The sequence below is a fragment of the Prunus persica genome, chromosome G3 (assembly GCF_000346465.2).
Source record: "Prunus persica cultivar Lovell chromosome G3, Prunus_persica_NCBIv2, whole genome shotgun sequence".
Classification (NCBI taxonomy): Eukaryota; Viridiplantae; Streptophyta; class Magnoliopsida; order Rosales; family Rosaceae; genus Prunus; species Prunus persica.
Genome location: NC_034011.1, coordinates 24,333,132 through 24,348,778, shown reverse-complemented (window position 1 = coordinate 24,348,778; position 15,647 = coordinate 24,333,132). Strand labels below are relative to the sequence as shown.

General features: G+C 37.7%; 2 protein-coding genes and 2 pseudogenes across 4 annotated transcripts; all 4 read right to left on the bottom strand.

Annotated features, from left to right (window-relative positions):
* Window positions 551-5,592, bottom strand: LOC18783549 (ras GTPase-activating protein-binding protein 2). Of its 3 annotated transcripts, none has more exons than XM_007215280.2 (9): window positions 5,303-5,592; window positions 4,207-4,393; window positions 3,089-3,383; window positions 2,755-2,993; window positions 2,494-2,674; window positions 2,208-2,329; window positions 2,059-2,124; window positions 1,539-1,602; window positions 551-1,287 (listed from the first exon to the last, which is right to left on the bottom strand). In XM_007215280.2, the coding sequence occupies exons 2-9, from the start codon at window positions 4,390-4,392 to the stop codon at window positions 1,043-1,045; spliced, it is 1,398 nt and encodes a 465-aa protein (XP_007215342.1). In that variant the 5' UTR covers window position 4,393; window positions 5,303-5,592; the 3' UTR covers window positions 551-1,042. The 3 variants fall into 3 exon arrangements, with proteins under 3 accessions (XP_007215342.1, XP_020416352.1, XP_020416351.1); XM_020560763.1 differs by having other exon boundaries at window positions 4,207-4,404; window positions 5,366-5,592; XM_020560762.1 differs by having other exon boundaries at window positions 5,366-5,591.
* On the bottom strand, window positions 6,564-8,321 carry LOC18784252 (annotated as a pseudogene).
* Window positions 8,456-10,483, bottom strand: LOC18782971 (phenolic glucoside malonyltransferase 1). Its single transcript, XM_020560202.1, has one exon. The coding sequence runs from the start codon at window positions 10,173-10,175 to the stop codon at window positions 8,718-8,720; it is 1,458 nt and encodes a 485-aa protein (XP_020415791.1). The 5' UTR covers window positions 10,176-10,483; the 3' UTR covers window positions 8,456-8,717.
* LOC18783537 lies at window positions 12,220-14,299 on the bottom strand (annotated as a pseudogene).

Sequence of the window (15,647 nt, the reverse complement as noted above, 5' to 3'; positions counted from 1 at the left end):
CAGTGGATTCGGGCCCATGGGGAAAAGTAAAGATGACACTTCGCGTGTCGTACGCACGCGTCCTGTCAGAGCGATTTATTAAAAATAATGATAATGATAAAGATTGGATGATTAGGAGATATTCTTTTGGCAATATTTTTAATAATATCCTTTTCTTTTTGGGAGATAGCTAGTTATCTTTCAAAAGCATCAAATTAGATAAAATAATTTTTTTCAATTTTTTTTAAAGAATCTTTCGTATTGCGGAGTGATAATATATTAAACTCACACAACGTGAACTTGAACTTAGAATCTTACTTGAGAGAATAATAGCTTCAAACCATTCCTTTACAGATAAATAAAATTTTATTTTAATTTTTAATTTTTTTACATTGGGAGGAAAGACAACCCACCCATCGGGGGAGGGGGTAAGCCACCACAAATGTGGTGGGAATTCATTGGCAAGAAATTTCTAATTTTGGCCCAACACAAATTCTCGATAAAACCTAATTGTTGTTTGCTCATATTATAGCACAAGGATAAATGAAGATGATGAAGAAGACATTCAAAATTTCAAACCAAACAACCAAATGGAGAATGCATTCAAAATTCAAAGTATAACCCCAAAACTCCCATCTATTAAAGGGTTAGGATCTTCTGATTACAGCTACTAGACACTACAGCTAAACTGATCAGAAAAGAGAACCCAAAAAAAGAAAGAAAAGACACTACAACTGTGCAAACTCCATCATAGTAATCTCAGAAGTTTCTGGTAAAACAAGTGGATGGCCTGAAGTTTCTGAACAATTACATGATACCCAATTGAGACAAAATTCTATAATGGTAAAATAAATCCTAACCTACAGCAAATGCCTTTTCATCTCAAAGTTAATCCAATTCAAAGTCTAAGCTCTCTCTCTCTCTCTCTCTCTCTCTCTCTCTCTCTCTCTCTCATAAGTTATGATTAAAGTACTTACCAACACTTCCAGGTGCACCAATCATGAAATCAATCTTGTTAAAATATTCCCACAAAAAGGAAATCTCACTACGCATTCTATTAGCTCTACGCAGAAACAGCATTCTGCTTTGGTCCTCCACTTGGACGGCCGCCTCTCCCTCTCCCTTGCTGATAACCATCTCCACCACGCCCAGCTGGACCCCTGCCTCGGCTTGAGAATTCACCCCTGTTCCCATATTCGTTTCTTCCAAAGCTCCGGCCACCAACATAATTACCACGGCCTCTAAAGCTGTCACTCCGAAACCCTCCCCTTCCAGGAGGAGGAAACCTACCTCTTCCACTGCTACCAACTGGAAAAACCAGCATCATGGAAAGAAATGTCTTTAAAATAATACTTATGAAGCTTAGTAATCCGAACTTTTAAGCAGTGTCATCAAATGTTTAGAAATTTAGGAGCATTTTCCTTGCATGAGCTTTTTTTTTTTCTTTTTTTCGGGAGTGGATTCTCCTTGCATGAGCTTTTTAAATATCTTCAAAATAACACATTTATTAAATTAATGAAGGAGAACTGCATAAATCGTACACTTCTGCCCTGCCTTACCTCGAGTGGTCGTTCTCTTTATCTCGATGACAGCTTGACGGCCACCAAAACTGATGGGTGAAGCCTGAAACATTAAGTCTTTCTTATTAGATACACAAGAAATCCCAATCAAATATCAGAAATAATATATAAACAAATTACGATTGGAAGATCTACAGGCACTCTAGAAACTTTTGTGATGAAAATTATTGGAAAGTAAGAAACTATGACAACTCAATACACATGCGTTTAGAGCCTTAGACTAACATGCTATAAAGATTATTTACCCATCAGATAAGATAAAAGAACCCCTAAAATTTGGCTCAACAGTGCACCACAGGACAAGGCCGAGGACAATGGAAGAAAGAATTCCCATATCCTATTCATATTGTTCAAATCAGAATGACTTGATTTTGACGAGGCAGATAGAATCATGGAAATTAATAATACAGCAGCATCCACATCCTATAGCACTACTCATGAATGGCACTATTCATGGAACTTGAATACAGAATATAGGAAATAGAATTTAAACACCTACCTGAATGGCACTATTCATGGAACTTGCTGACAGAAATTCAACAAATCCAAAACAGTATCCCTGCAGCTGCACACACAAATATGTCAGAAAATCAATATCTGAGCAGGAGACGCTTCTGGCACGGAAGACATCTCACATTAGAGACTAACCTTCTTATTTCGAACTTGGATACCTCCTTGCTTTATTGGTCCAAATTTCTTGAATTCTTCCTCAAGCTGATCAGCCGTCACATTTAAGGGCAAATTCCTTATGTAAACAGAATAACCCTCAACTACAATAAATGCAATTTCGTCATTATAGAAAAGCAATTAGATGACTAAATTCAGATAAATGCAAATTTATAAATTATATTTCAGTTATATGAAAATTTTCAAATGGAAACTTGCAAATATAAAGAGAATATAAAGGGAGAAAATTCAGAAAAGCCAAGCATACCTTCCTCATTAGTATCATTACTCTCTGGGGTACTAGTGCTAGTTGGCGCTGATGCTTCAGGCACAGAAGCAGGTGGAGCCGATGCAGGCAAATTATTCTCCACTTTCTTAGGAGCCACTCTTATAGTATTAGTAGGCACATAAACCTTATTTGGTCCTGGACTCCCTTTGGGAACTTTTACCTACAATAACATTCCATGAACTTCTATTACTATTTCAACAACAATTCTGGCTAAGGAGAAATTTGTGTCCGTTAACTTACAATTGATGCATATGACTTTTTTGGAGCATCCTCTTGGGCTGTAGTAGACGTTGGCTCGACTGCCACAGAGACATCGTTCCCATTTGAATAAGATGGGGGTTCAGCATCAGACTCCTTCTCGTTAGCTGATTGTCTCTCATGGTCTGATGTGTCATAAGCTTTCTCAATACCAATTTGATTCTCTTCAACTTGAGTAGTTTCCAGATCGGGTGCAGGAGGATCAGGAACATGATTTGGCTCTGTAAACAAACAATAAGAAGTGCAAACAAGATCCTGGTGCAATATAAAGAACTAGAGTAACAAAAAAGAACAAAAAAAAGGTAAGATAGGTTACCAGGATCTTGGTTTGAAAGGACTGTTGTGGCATCATTAACTCCATTAACTGAATGGTTTTCAAACAGTTCTCCATCTTCTACAAACCTAAAGACATCGTTCAATACAAAGAACCCATTGTCTTGAGGGGCAAGAAAAAATGATTGGGCGAATTTCCTTTTCAAGTTATCCTTGCTCGTTAAACATCCAGTAACTAACACAGTTACCCCATCCTTATAAGACTTCTGAGCATCAGCGGTCTTTATTTCAGCTTTATATTCGTTGTAATTTAAGGAAAGGATCTTCTCATTGATTCCCTACTCGAACAAAAAATTGAGGGGCAAAAAAAAAAAAAAAAAAAAAGTGATGTCCTTGCAGCAGGTAATGCTCATAATATAATATTCAAAATATGTTAATTGGTCATCTTGAAACCTTCAAGATAATATCATCGTTATCAAATAAAACAAAAATAGTAAAAGAAGAAAAAATTGTGTACAGATTTCCATTTATGTGAATTTGGCTATTTGAGCACAACCACTTATGGATATTGAGTCCAAAAACATTTAAAAGAAAAATATATCCAGTATGTTCAAGTGCCAAGCAGTCACATGTTCAAGATGTGCCAGTAATACCAATATTCTGACATCGACCATCTAATCTATGTATTTGCTATCTAGGGTACTCGATAAACAAAGAACATAAAACAATTTCTTATTATCTTTATGAATCATGTGTCAGCCCTTAAGGAGGAAATCACCTGAAATTGTAGTGACTATATGATTCAGAGCATAACTGAGACCTAAAATTACCATATCTCTGAGGATTTAAGAGCATGGCAGAATCATACAGGACTATACATTCAAATAAGTATTAAAAAAAACCAAAAATGCAACAGATAAATTCAGACTTAAAAATATCATGTGTGAATAATCAGGTAAACAACCTGTGGACCATAAAGAATCCTCAACATCTAACAATAGAACTGCCTATATGAATCACCAACATACATTTGTTTATTTAATGTACTCCTTGATGATTATAGCATATTTGTCGAAAAGTTATTGCTTCACGAAAAGTAGAACCAAGTAATAGACCATGGGAAATGACACCCAAAAGAAAAACTGCCTACCAAAAACTTACTTGCATAGTGGTCACTGATGTCATCACACCATTGGAATCAGGCCGGCTTAGAACACTTGAATCCTGATAAAATCTATGGACCAGGCCCGGGTTATTGTGAAGAATATGGTAATACTGCTCAATGAAAGCATTTCCAACAAGTTGGGCACTAGGAGTCGGTGGAGGAATTGCTGTCTGCAAGGCCATTCTGCCAAAAGACTGAGAAATGAAACACTACTAAACAATTCCTCAATAAATGGAAGATAATTAATTCAAAACACCAAGGTGCAGTGAGTTAGCAATATAGCACAAGGCACATATAATGTATTTGACTTTACAAAATCAAAGGCACAAAGAACCCATGCTTAAAACTAGCCCTTCATCCCTAGATCAGGGAAAGAATTATCCCAAAAAGTAAAGTAACAACTGCAAAAGAGACAGTAGGAAACTAGCACCACAAAACTATGTACCAATTTCGATTACATTGCATGGAAACAGAACATGGTGGAGTTAGCGATATGAAATACTGCTACATTTTCTTCTAAAAAAAACCTCAGATACAAGGGAGAAAGGGAGAGCTGGTTAAATGAAACAACCACATTTTGAGAAAACCCTAGAAGCACAATAAATTAAAATGATATTCCATAAAACTGAGAACCACATAATCTGCTTTAGTGAGTACTGAATATTTAGGTAAATCCAAAAAAGTTGGCACAATAACTTGCAAAAACTTAGATCCTCGAAGCAACAGCACCACATTATTTGGATTCAGACCCAGCAAAGCTCAAGACCTAAACCGTAAACCAACCTCATACCACAAAATAAACAAAACCCATCTCAGAAAATTAGATAGAATGATAAATCAACACATAATCAGCCCAACATTCAGAGCCGGCGAGCTTAAAGTTACAAAATTCATTAAATTAATTCTACGACCTGTATAATGCTTGATCACACAAACAAAAGTAAACATTTGAACACTAATAATAAAGAAGAAAATAGCTTTCAAAAGACAGACCAAAATACAACCTTAAAAAATCAACAATAAGGGTGCTAAAGAACCCATTAAATGAATAGTACATGGAAAAAATCAAAGAAATGAATGCCAAAAAAGTACCCTTTATGAAATGCTATAGCTTTGCTAGAGACAGAGATTGGGAACGATGAGATGGTAGGGTACCTTGTGCTTCACCAAAGAAGAGTGAGTGAGACTGTGAGAGCGAGAGAGAGGGAAAGACGAACAGTTGGCGCACGAAATAAAGAAGCGTCTGAGAAAGAAAGCTAACAGGGAACTCTGATGCAATTCACACCAAGGGGTGCACAGATTGGGTCAAGTAACCTTTTTTTTACACCTAGTCAAGTTTTTCTTCTTTTCTCTTTTAGGGTTTTCTGGTCAAATTTTAAATTTTTTTTTTTTTTTTGCTTTTTTGTTTTACAAAAATTGAATTTTGGATGTTTTGTTGAGCTAGTAATTCTTATTATTTTATAAAAAAAAAATAATATTATACTTTAATTTAAACGAAAGAGAATTCAAATTTGGGTATATAATGTGAAGAATATCCGTTCTAGTCTAAAATTAATATTACAAACATATATAAAGGTTGTGGCAAATTATCTTCACTTTTAAATTTGATTTAATATCGTTATTGTCATTCTGAAACAGTCATCACGCACCATTCTAAATGTAATTTGCTTCTTATACTTTTACGGAAGTGGAGTACTAAATAACCCTTTAGAGTACCAATAACAAATATAAACATCCAATATATTTTACATTATTATTTGATGTTGAAGTCTATTGAATGGTATGAAAAGTCATGTAGACAAATATACTATTGGAGAAAATAAAAGTTTGGTGCTTTTAGTTATAATAAGAATAGGGCTCTATACTAATAAGGTCTTTAGCTTCAAGTTAATTTAGGTGACTGACCAATCATGTGTTGTGGGACATGCTTATTGTATCATTAAAATCCCAGGCTTTGTTATGTTTGGTGACCAACTAAAATCACGTGTATACGACATTTTGATGACAAAAGACATCTTCATAAAAATAAAAAATAAGCTCCAGGGATTTTGTAACAATGTGTAAATCTGTCAATGTGATATATATCAAGCCTCATTACTTGGATCTTTTGTCTGCAGCATGGGAGGCCGCAGGTTTTCTCTGCAGATGTAAGCACGTGACTTCATGATAATGGTTGAATGTTTCAGATCAAGAACACTGATCCAATGTAATGCTTCTGTGGAGCTGACTGCAATGGCTTCCCCTATCTATTTTCATCATAAATTAAAATTATGGAGCCTTAATTCAGACTTCAGTCACATATAACCTTTGGAGCTCCTAGCAAATTTTTTTAATGATAAAATGGAATATATGAAATACTCAAATGAACATGAGCTGTGATTCATGAAATTCATACAGAATCTGTAATTTCAATTGCAAAAAGAAAAATAAAGATGCATCATAAACACAGAGAAAGAAGTAAGGTACTTTTGTTCAAACCAACTGTTGCAGAATACTAAAGATGGCTTCAAAGGTCTTCAAGACTTCTCGCAAATAGAGAAGCAAAAGCCTCCATATAATGTTTTTTCAAAACCAGCCCAACCTCAACACCACCAGCACCACCAGCACCATTCTTGCTATCTGAAAAGGAGATAGCCCCTGTCCTGTCTATCGAAACAAAGTCGATCTTCGTTGGTCTTCCCCATCCAAAAGCAGTTGCCTCATAAATCCCAAAAGTATGTGACCCAGAAATGGAATGAACTCTATCTGTAGTCTGCAGTGCATTGAGCATTCTTGAAACCCAAGTCTCTGCCCCATCCAAAAAGGTCTTGTCCAAACTTTTTATAGATTCACTAATTGCATTTAAGGCCACAAACAACCCATCTTCTCCCAATAGGCCCTTTGTTTCTGCAACTACTCCACGGCCTGCGATGCAATTCCCAAAATAGGTTGCAGGCAGAGGAGGGTCTAAGCGAGACCTGCAGTCTGCGCTAAAGACCAAAAGTACTTTCTACGCTTTTATTTCCTCAGCCTTGACTAAGCAAACCCATGTATAAGCACATGTTAGAGAAAACGTTGACAAATGAAGCACTGAATGATCTTGTTGTTTCTTCTTTGCCATCATAGTCATCACTGATTGTCTTAATGCTTCTATTTTTGCTCGTGTGAATTCAAACGTACCTCAAATCAAGTCTAGGGGAAATTCTTTAACCCCCAAAGACATCAAGCTTGTATTATTGGGCCCTCCTGCATTTAACCATTCCTTCAAGTAGATTGCTTCAATGCCGGCAGGGTCCTTGACGGCCCTCCTGTCATAACATGGTTTTGGTGGCTCTGGAAACAAAGATGAGGGCAGTCCTCCATGTTTGCACAGGTGAGCCCATAGTTTCAAAAAAGATGTTGAAGTTTTGCCATCAAGGGCAGCATGGTGCACGGCTGATCCAATGGAAAAACCACAGTTGGGGAAAATTGTGATTTGCAATGCCATCACTGCGGCTTGGTCATGAGACACTGCCAATTGGGGTATAAGAGGCTTCAATATTGAAGTTGTTGGTTGAAACTAGATGGTAGAAATCAGCATCAGATTCAGCTATTGTAAGCGAAAGGGTGTCACCTTTGACATAACTGAGAAAGGGTTTTTGGGAGTCTTGGGGCCAAGTGAGGTTTCCTGCAAGAGGCAGAAAGTGCTGGAGGGTGAGAGAGAGTGAGGCTTTGAGTTTTGGAAGTATGGAATCGAGGAAGAGGGGTGTGTTGAATGAAGATATTTCGTAGAAGAAAACACGTTGGATGGGAGGAAACCTTAGCCAGAGAAGGTCAAAGAAAGTTGGAGGAAGAGACTGATCATCTGGGGAGGCTGAGTCTGGTGAGTTTGGTTTGGGAGCTACCCAGCAAACCTCAACTACTTTGATTGAGCTTGGTTGTGCCATTGGAGATAGAAGCTTTGATATTCTAAGTTCACACCCTTAGAATATATATTTGGTGCCCCAACCGAAGCACTCAACAGCCTGGCACACTAGGATGACACCCACATAAAAGCAATTAAATTATCAAAGTCAATACATATGAATATTAGTATCAAGCATTAAGAAATCATTGATCCAAACAACTCATAGAATTGTTCAAAATGTGGATTGTGGAACAATTCTGTCCTACTTTATTGATCCAAACAATCATTTAGTTCATGGTTGAAAAATGAGTTGTGATCCAAATCAATGTGTAAATGGAATATAGTAACTATATACATGAAAATGAGTTGTGATTCAAATCTTAGAGCAGTAAAACTCCATGCAATTTATACACCAGTTTGTCCCAAACAAAATATACAGAGATATATAAGCATACTAAACCAAAATACAGAGCAGCCTGCTTCAAATAGCAACATCTTAACAAGATTAATAATTGAGAGCATAAGAGTTGCCCCAATGACCAATGAACTCCCAATTATTCCCCAAAAGATAAAGTGAAATATAAATTTCTATTGAAACCAGCTATAGTATAGTAGTGTATATGAGGCTAAGGGGATTGAAAATCAAAGGTTTTCAAGACCTTTAGGAAATAGAGAAGCAAAAACCTCCATGTGATGTTTCTTCAGAACCAAGCCAATGTCAACAGCTCCACCTCCATTCTTGCCATCTGAAAAAGTGATGGCTCCTCTTCTACCTATAGGAACCACTTCGGTACTCTTTGGTCTTCCCCACCCGAAATCAGTATCGTACATCTTAAACTGATGTGATCCAGCGGTGGTAAACACTCTGGAATGATCAGTAGGAGCCTGAAGATCAGATTCAGAAAGGTACAAACTTGAAACTAAGTTCCCTGCCCCATTCAAGACCCCGTTATTCAAACCTTTTATGGCTTCACTGATGGCATTTACAGCCACAAAGAACCCATCTTCTCCCAAAAGTCCTTTTCTTCCTGCAAATGCTCCATGGCCCGTTATGCAGTTACCAAAATAGGTTGCAGGTATAGGAGGGTCCAAGCGAGACCGACAGTCCACGCTAAGCACCATAAGTATTTGGTCGTCTTTTATTTCTTCTTCTTCTTCTTCTTCTTCTTGTTCTGCTTTGACTAAGCAAACCCATGTGTAGGCACATGTTAGACAAAACGTTGACAAATTTCGAACAGATTGATGATATTGTTGATGTTTCTTGATCATGACAGATTGCCTTAGTGCGTCAATTTTTGTGCTAGTGAATTCGAACGTGCCTCGAATCGAATCTGGTAGCGCTAGAGTTTTATAGCGGGTGGCAACCATCAAGCTTCGGTTGTTGGGTCGTTGGTCCATATTCAGAAACTGGTTCAAGTAGATAGCTTCGAGCTCGAGCCCAGCTGGGTCCTGGATGAAGACACTTCTGTCATAAAATGGTTTCAGCTGATCAGGCAACAAAGTATCAGGTTCATGTTTGCATAAGTGGGCCCATGATTTCAGAAACATGAACAAAGTTTTGCCATCAAGAGCTGCATGGTGCATGGAAATTCCAATGGAGAAGCCGCTGCTGTTGGGAAAGAGAGTGATTTGAAAAGCCATCACAGCAGCTTTTTCACGAGATATTGCCAATTGGGGTACAAGAGGATGGTATTCTTTGGCTTCAATGTTGAAGTCGTTGCTTGAAAGACGGTGGAAATCAGCATCAGAATGGGCTGTGGTGAGCGAAACGGCGTCGCCTTGGACATAACTGAGAACGGGTTTGTGGGAGTCTTGGGGCCAAGTGATGTTTCCTGCCAGAGGTAGAAAGTGTTGGAGGGTGACAGAGAGTGAGGCTTTGAGTTTTTGAAAGAGTAGAGAATCAAAGAAGGGTTTTGTGTCAGCTGAGGCAGAGGAAGCCAATATTTCGTAGAAGAAAAGGCGGTGGAAGTGTGGAAACCTTAGCCATAGGAGGTCGAAGAAGGTTTGGGGAAGAGAAAACTCTGCAACATCTGGTTGTGGTTGTGGAGCTACCCTGCAGACCTCAACTAGTTTCACTGAAGTTGAGCTTAGCTCTGCCATTGGACTATTGGAATTAGAAACTATCGACCATATCTAATTCACAGAAAAGCCAAGGGTTGGGCGGACCCACAGTGCGGACCCCTTGGACGCCGGAAAAGTGGCTGGGAAGGTGCTCCGTCGACCCCTTGGAAGCTTGGTGAGCGACCCCAATATGCCCACCAAGTGTTCGACGAAACTTCCCGACGAAACTTCACCCTTCACCCATAACCACCGCTGCCCTTTTCTTTCAAAAACGCATAGGCATTGGGCACCAAGTTAGGGATGCGCTCTGTTGTTTAAAAAGGCAACTTGCCTTAGAGGATCTATGGTGGGAGTGTGTATAATGAGGTGCACGTTAAATATACATTATTTGTAATTGGAATCACTCGTAATAAAGAGGCGTAAACGAGTGTAAATTTACATCACCATCATGAGATGTAAATTTAGATGCACATGTACATCTTTTTTTATATCTCTTGCAGGTGGGACCTACATGAGAAAATGTGAGAAAAAGTGGACAAAAGTGAGACCTATAACAGAAAAAGTAAAAGAAATCAATTATACATCTTTAGATTTACATCTTTCTCACTGAAGCAAAAATGATTTACAACCCCCGAAGGTGTATATGGGATGTAAAAGTGGCTTTACACCCCCGAAGATACACTCTCCCACTGTGGATGCTCTTAGAAATAACTGGAAGTTTTTTTTGTTGAATTTTTCTATTTAAACTCCGCACTTATCTTGTTTACCCCATAAGTTCATCCCAATTTCTAACTCAAAGTTTTACAATTTCTAAGAAAACTCCACTATCTTCCCAAACTATCCCTAAATACACACCCAACATAAATTAAAATAAAAAAACTCATCAACCCCACACCCAGCTATTTTGCCCCTCATCACTCTACTTTGAAGCTTAGTGATTAATTGCTAATTTTAGCTATCATTACTTATTGTACAACAGAGACTCACAGTCTTTACCTTCCTTGAGAAGCCATGATCAAATTCTTGCACAAAATTCAGAAGTTTGATTGGAGAAATTAGCAGGTGGTCTTCTTGATAGCGACTTTTCACATTACATACCTCAATTGACGATCCACAATCCACTATTTGCATACCGTATTTAGGTTTTGTGAAGAGAAGATGAGAGTGTAGTTAGTTTTTTTGGATTGGAAGAGATTAGTAATCTAGCAATAGGGTGTAGAAGAGTTTGTGTTTTTTTAAAACTTAAAATGAAGAGTGGTGGGGTGTGTGTATAGATGTACTAGGGTTAAGTATTAAGTTGGATGACTTTTTTTTTTTTGTCTTTTTACATAATACTAAAACTTAAGAAATTAATTATTTAAATATTAGAATTTAAAAAAAATGTAGGATTTAGATAGAAAAACTCTTTTTTTTAAAAAAGCTTTTGGTAAAAAATAATTAGACATGATTCATTTAATGCTCCTTCCTTTTACATTGAAGTTAGAAACAATAATATAAATTCAAGATAAATACTTAGAAATCAGCATAAATGGGAAAAATGCAATTAGTTTTATTGCTTGCATGACATGTCACTCTCTGAATATAGGGAGATCCCATGCATTGCATTTCGCATAGTACCTATCTTGAAGGCAAGTTCAGTATTTCTTTTGACAGCCCCATGGCCATTTCAAAGTCCTTTAAAATCAACAATAGTTGCTAAGTTTTCATAATATGAAAACTTGACGTGAACAACTTGTAATGTTGTTTTCATTTTTAAAAAAAATAGACGGTTTGGATTAGTGAAATACAATGCGGAGGGTGTCTTTCAAATAAGCTTATTTGAGGGATCCCTCAATGAAAGCTCCATGTACGTATATAATCAATTAAATATAATTTAAATTATAAACTAAATAGATAACAAAACATTTAATTTCCCAAAATATTAATATATATATTTAAAATACGATTTCACATATATATTTCAACTTTGGTTGAATACTATACATTAAAATAGTGTTTTGGAAGAGAAGGAAAGTAAAGTAAGCACATTGTTTTTGACTGGAAATAATACAGAGGAAAATAAACAGATATTAGAGACTGTACATAGGAAAAGAAACAGAGTTAGCTACCTGGTCCAAAGAACAACATGTTCACAAAGGTAATTACTGAGAGCATACAAAGTTTGTCAACTTTTATAGTTGACCAAAGGAAAAAACACTAAGAAGTTTATTTGATGCAGTACATAGGAAAAGAGACGGACAGAGCCACCTGCACCTGGTCCAAAGGAAAAATCATCACAAAGCTGTTTGTTGAGAGCATACAAAGGTTGGTCTACTATTGACCAACGAATCCCAAATTATTATTCCAGAAAATATAAAGTGCAAAAAGAAAATGTTGTTGCGGAGGCTTCATGCTCTTCAAAGGTTTCGAAGACCTTTAGCAAATAGAGAAGCAAAAACGTGCATGTCGTGTTTGTCTAAAGCCAACCCAACTTCAATAGCCCCAGCACCATTCTTGGAATCTGAAAGGGAGATAGCTCTGGTTCTATCTATGGAAACAATCTCAAACTTCTTTGGTCTTCCCCATCCAAAATCAGTATCATAATTTCCAAACCGATTTGAACCAGCAATGCTGAGAATTCTTTCCTCACTTCTCACACCAAACAACCTTGAAACCCAATTCTCTGCCCCATCCAAAACCCCCTTCTTCAATCTTTCTATAGCTTCACTAATTGCATTCACGGCGACAACCAACCCATCTTCTCCAAGCAAGCCTTTCGTTTCGGCAACTGGTATACATCCTGCTATGCAGTTTCCAAAATAGTTTGCAGGTATAGGAGGGTCCAAGCGAGACCTGCAGGCTGCAGTCCATGCCAAAGATCAGACGTGCTTTGTCAGCTTTTATGTCCTCTGCTTTGACTACGCAAACCCATGTATAGGCACAAGCTAGAGTGAAAGTTGACACATGAACTGGTTTCTGCTCTGCCATTTTAGCCTTGAACGATTGCCTCAGTGTTTCTATATCTGCTCGTGTGAATTCAAAGGTGCCTCGGATTGAGTCTGGTGGTAGTTTCATCTCCCAAAATATTAAGCTCCTATTGTTGGGACCGTCCTTATTTCGATAGTCGTTGGAGTAGATTGTTCCAAGCTCAGCTGGATCCTGAATCATAAAATTGTTTCATCTCATCAGGTAGCACTGAATTAGATTGATCATCATGTTTGCAAATGTGAGCCCATGATTTTACAAAAAAAGTTATACTCTTGCCATCTAGGACTGCATGGTGTATGGAAGTTCCAATCGAAAAGCCACAGTTGGGAAAGACAGTGATTTGCAATGCCATCACTGCAGCTTGTTCATGAGACGCTTCCAATCGGGGTACAAGAGGATGGTACTCTGTGGCTTCAACAAAGTCACCACTTGAAAGGTGGTAGAAGTCAGCACCAGACTCTGCTATTGTGAGCGAAACGGTGTCGCCTTGGACATAGTTAAGGACGGGTTTTTGGGAGTCTTGAGGCCAAGTGAGGTTTCCTGCCAGAGGTAGAAAGTGCTGGAGGGTGTAAGAGAGTGAGGCTTTGAGTTTTGGGACAAGTATGGAGTCAAAGAAGAGTGGTGTTGCAGAGGAAGTAGGCATTTCGTAGAAATAAAGGCGCTGGACGGGGGCAAATCTTAACCAACGGATGTCGAAGAAGGTAAGGGGAAGGGAGCTTGGGGATGCGAATGCACCGGATGAGGATGGAGGAGGAGGAGCCACCCTGCAAACTTCAACTACTTTAACCGAGCTTGTTGGTTCTGCCATTGCCAAATGGAGATGGATCCTTTTGCCCTCTTTTTATCACTACTACTAGACAGGTCAGGTGGAATCTGTCCAAGTGCTTAGTGTTGTACGGAGGCGTAGTATATATGTGACCTATATCAAGCAGATGCAAAATTTGACAAATATAAATAAACCAATAATAATACACATGATTTATACTAGTTCGAATTCGTAGCCTATGATTTGAGCCAATACACCCAATACACTCTCAAACATTTGAGCCAATAAAAAGAGGAAACAACAAAAATAGAAGAGAAGCTTACGAACTCTTCTTGTCGTTCACAAAGTTGCTAGCACACCCAATAGGAAATGGAGACAAATATAAGGCAAACACCGCATGATCAAAACAACAAGAAGTGCAGTTGTTGTATACACTGCAGCACCGTAGAAGCATACGAAAAAGGAGAATTTATTCTCTCTCGTTAAGAGCAAAAGGACGTGTATTTGATGAAATACAAAATGGGGCTGATATCAGGCCACGCCACACAATAGAAGCCACAAAACCACACTTGGTTTGGTATATCATCATTTTCAAGTTTTAAAAGTGGGGGGTCACCGTACCGGTAAATGTCACCACTGGATTGGTAATTGATATAACCATTGTACATTTTTTTTTATCCTTCTCTTTTCTTAGATTCTTGTTGTGTTCTTGAGTGAGTTTAGTCTATTTTTACTTAGTTTTGTGTTTTACTAAATTTGAAGAGTAAAGATGGAAAAGCAAGAAAAAGAAGCAATTTCGGGATTGAAATGTAATGTGAAATCCTAGGAGCAGAATGTGCTGTGCAGATCGGACAACTTTACAGAATATACTGTACTTCCTCAGAGCGAACCAGATGTTGAGCCTTATATCATTGGAAAGATACGGATGTTAGCTTTCTGTAGAATTTTACGGTTCGTGATTCGGACGTGTGTGAAGAGAGTTGTGGCCATTTTAGTACGGACAGTTCGGGCAGAATGTGTTCTGCGGGTTTTGCAAAATAATCCTTTTGAAGTCCAATCCTTGGAGTCCAATTTATGTCAATTGCATTTTGAAAGTGTCTACAAGAATGCAAAGTTATTTTCTAAGGTCTGATCCTATATTTAGTAAGATTTTGGATGCCAACTCACCAAAGACAATTGAAGCCAAACTAGGAAAGCATAGTTACTAAGTCAAAAGAGGATTTGTTCCTTATTTAAAGAAGACCAGAAAATAGGGTTCTCTCATGCTGGAGTTGGAAGGAGAGTCAAAGAATCGCTGCCATCATCAAGTTCTCAAGCATCGTCATAATCCATAAGTTTTATTTTATGTTTTCTTTGAACATGAGTAACTAAATTATTCTCTAGGGTGAGGATGACGCCCGAGCATGGATAGTTATGATTTCTAATGTTATTTAATAGATTCTAAGTTTCTTTTAGATGAATGTTTATTAATTACTATTTTAATTGTTGCTATTTGTTTAAGTTCTTTGATTGATCACCTTAGGGCTTTGCATCTAGTAAATTGGAAGATGAATTTGAGGTAGAACTCGCAATATAATTCAATTAGCTTATTGTGATAAAGTGTGGTGAATTACATTATTGCTTGACGAAGAATAATGGTTTGCTTGGTTCTCTCGTTTTCTAGAACATAATGAATCCACTTTGTTAAATTTATGCCTTAACCAGGATAGATTGCAGGATTGGGTATATGATCTTTGTCTGAACTAGAAAAGAATCTTACACTTAAGAAAAACTATGGT

What these genes read in the sequence shown, in the direction of transcription:
- LOC18783549 (XM_007215280.2), bottom strand. Translation starts at nt 4,392, where the DNA reads ATGGCCTTGCAGACAGCAATTCCTCCACCGACTCCTAGTGCCCAACTT. An exon ending in CATCAGTGACCACTATGCAA is followed by an intron (nt 3,384 to 4,206) that starts GTAAGTTTTTGG and finishes TTGTTCGAGTAG; the next exon opens with GGAATCAATGAGAAGATCCT. An exon ending in AAAAGTCATATGCATCAATT is followed by an intron (nt 2,675 to 2,754) that starts GTAAGTTAACGG and finishes ATGTTATTGTAG; the next exon opens with GTAAAAGTTCCCAAAGGGAG.
- LOC18782971 (XM_020560202.1), bottom strand. Translation starts at nt 10,175, where the DNA reads ATGGCAGAGCTAAGCTCAACTTCAGTGAAACTAGTTGAGGTCTGCAGG.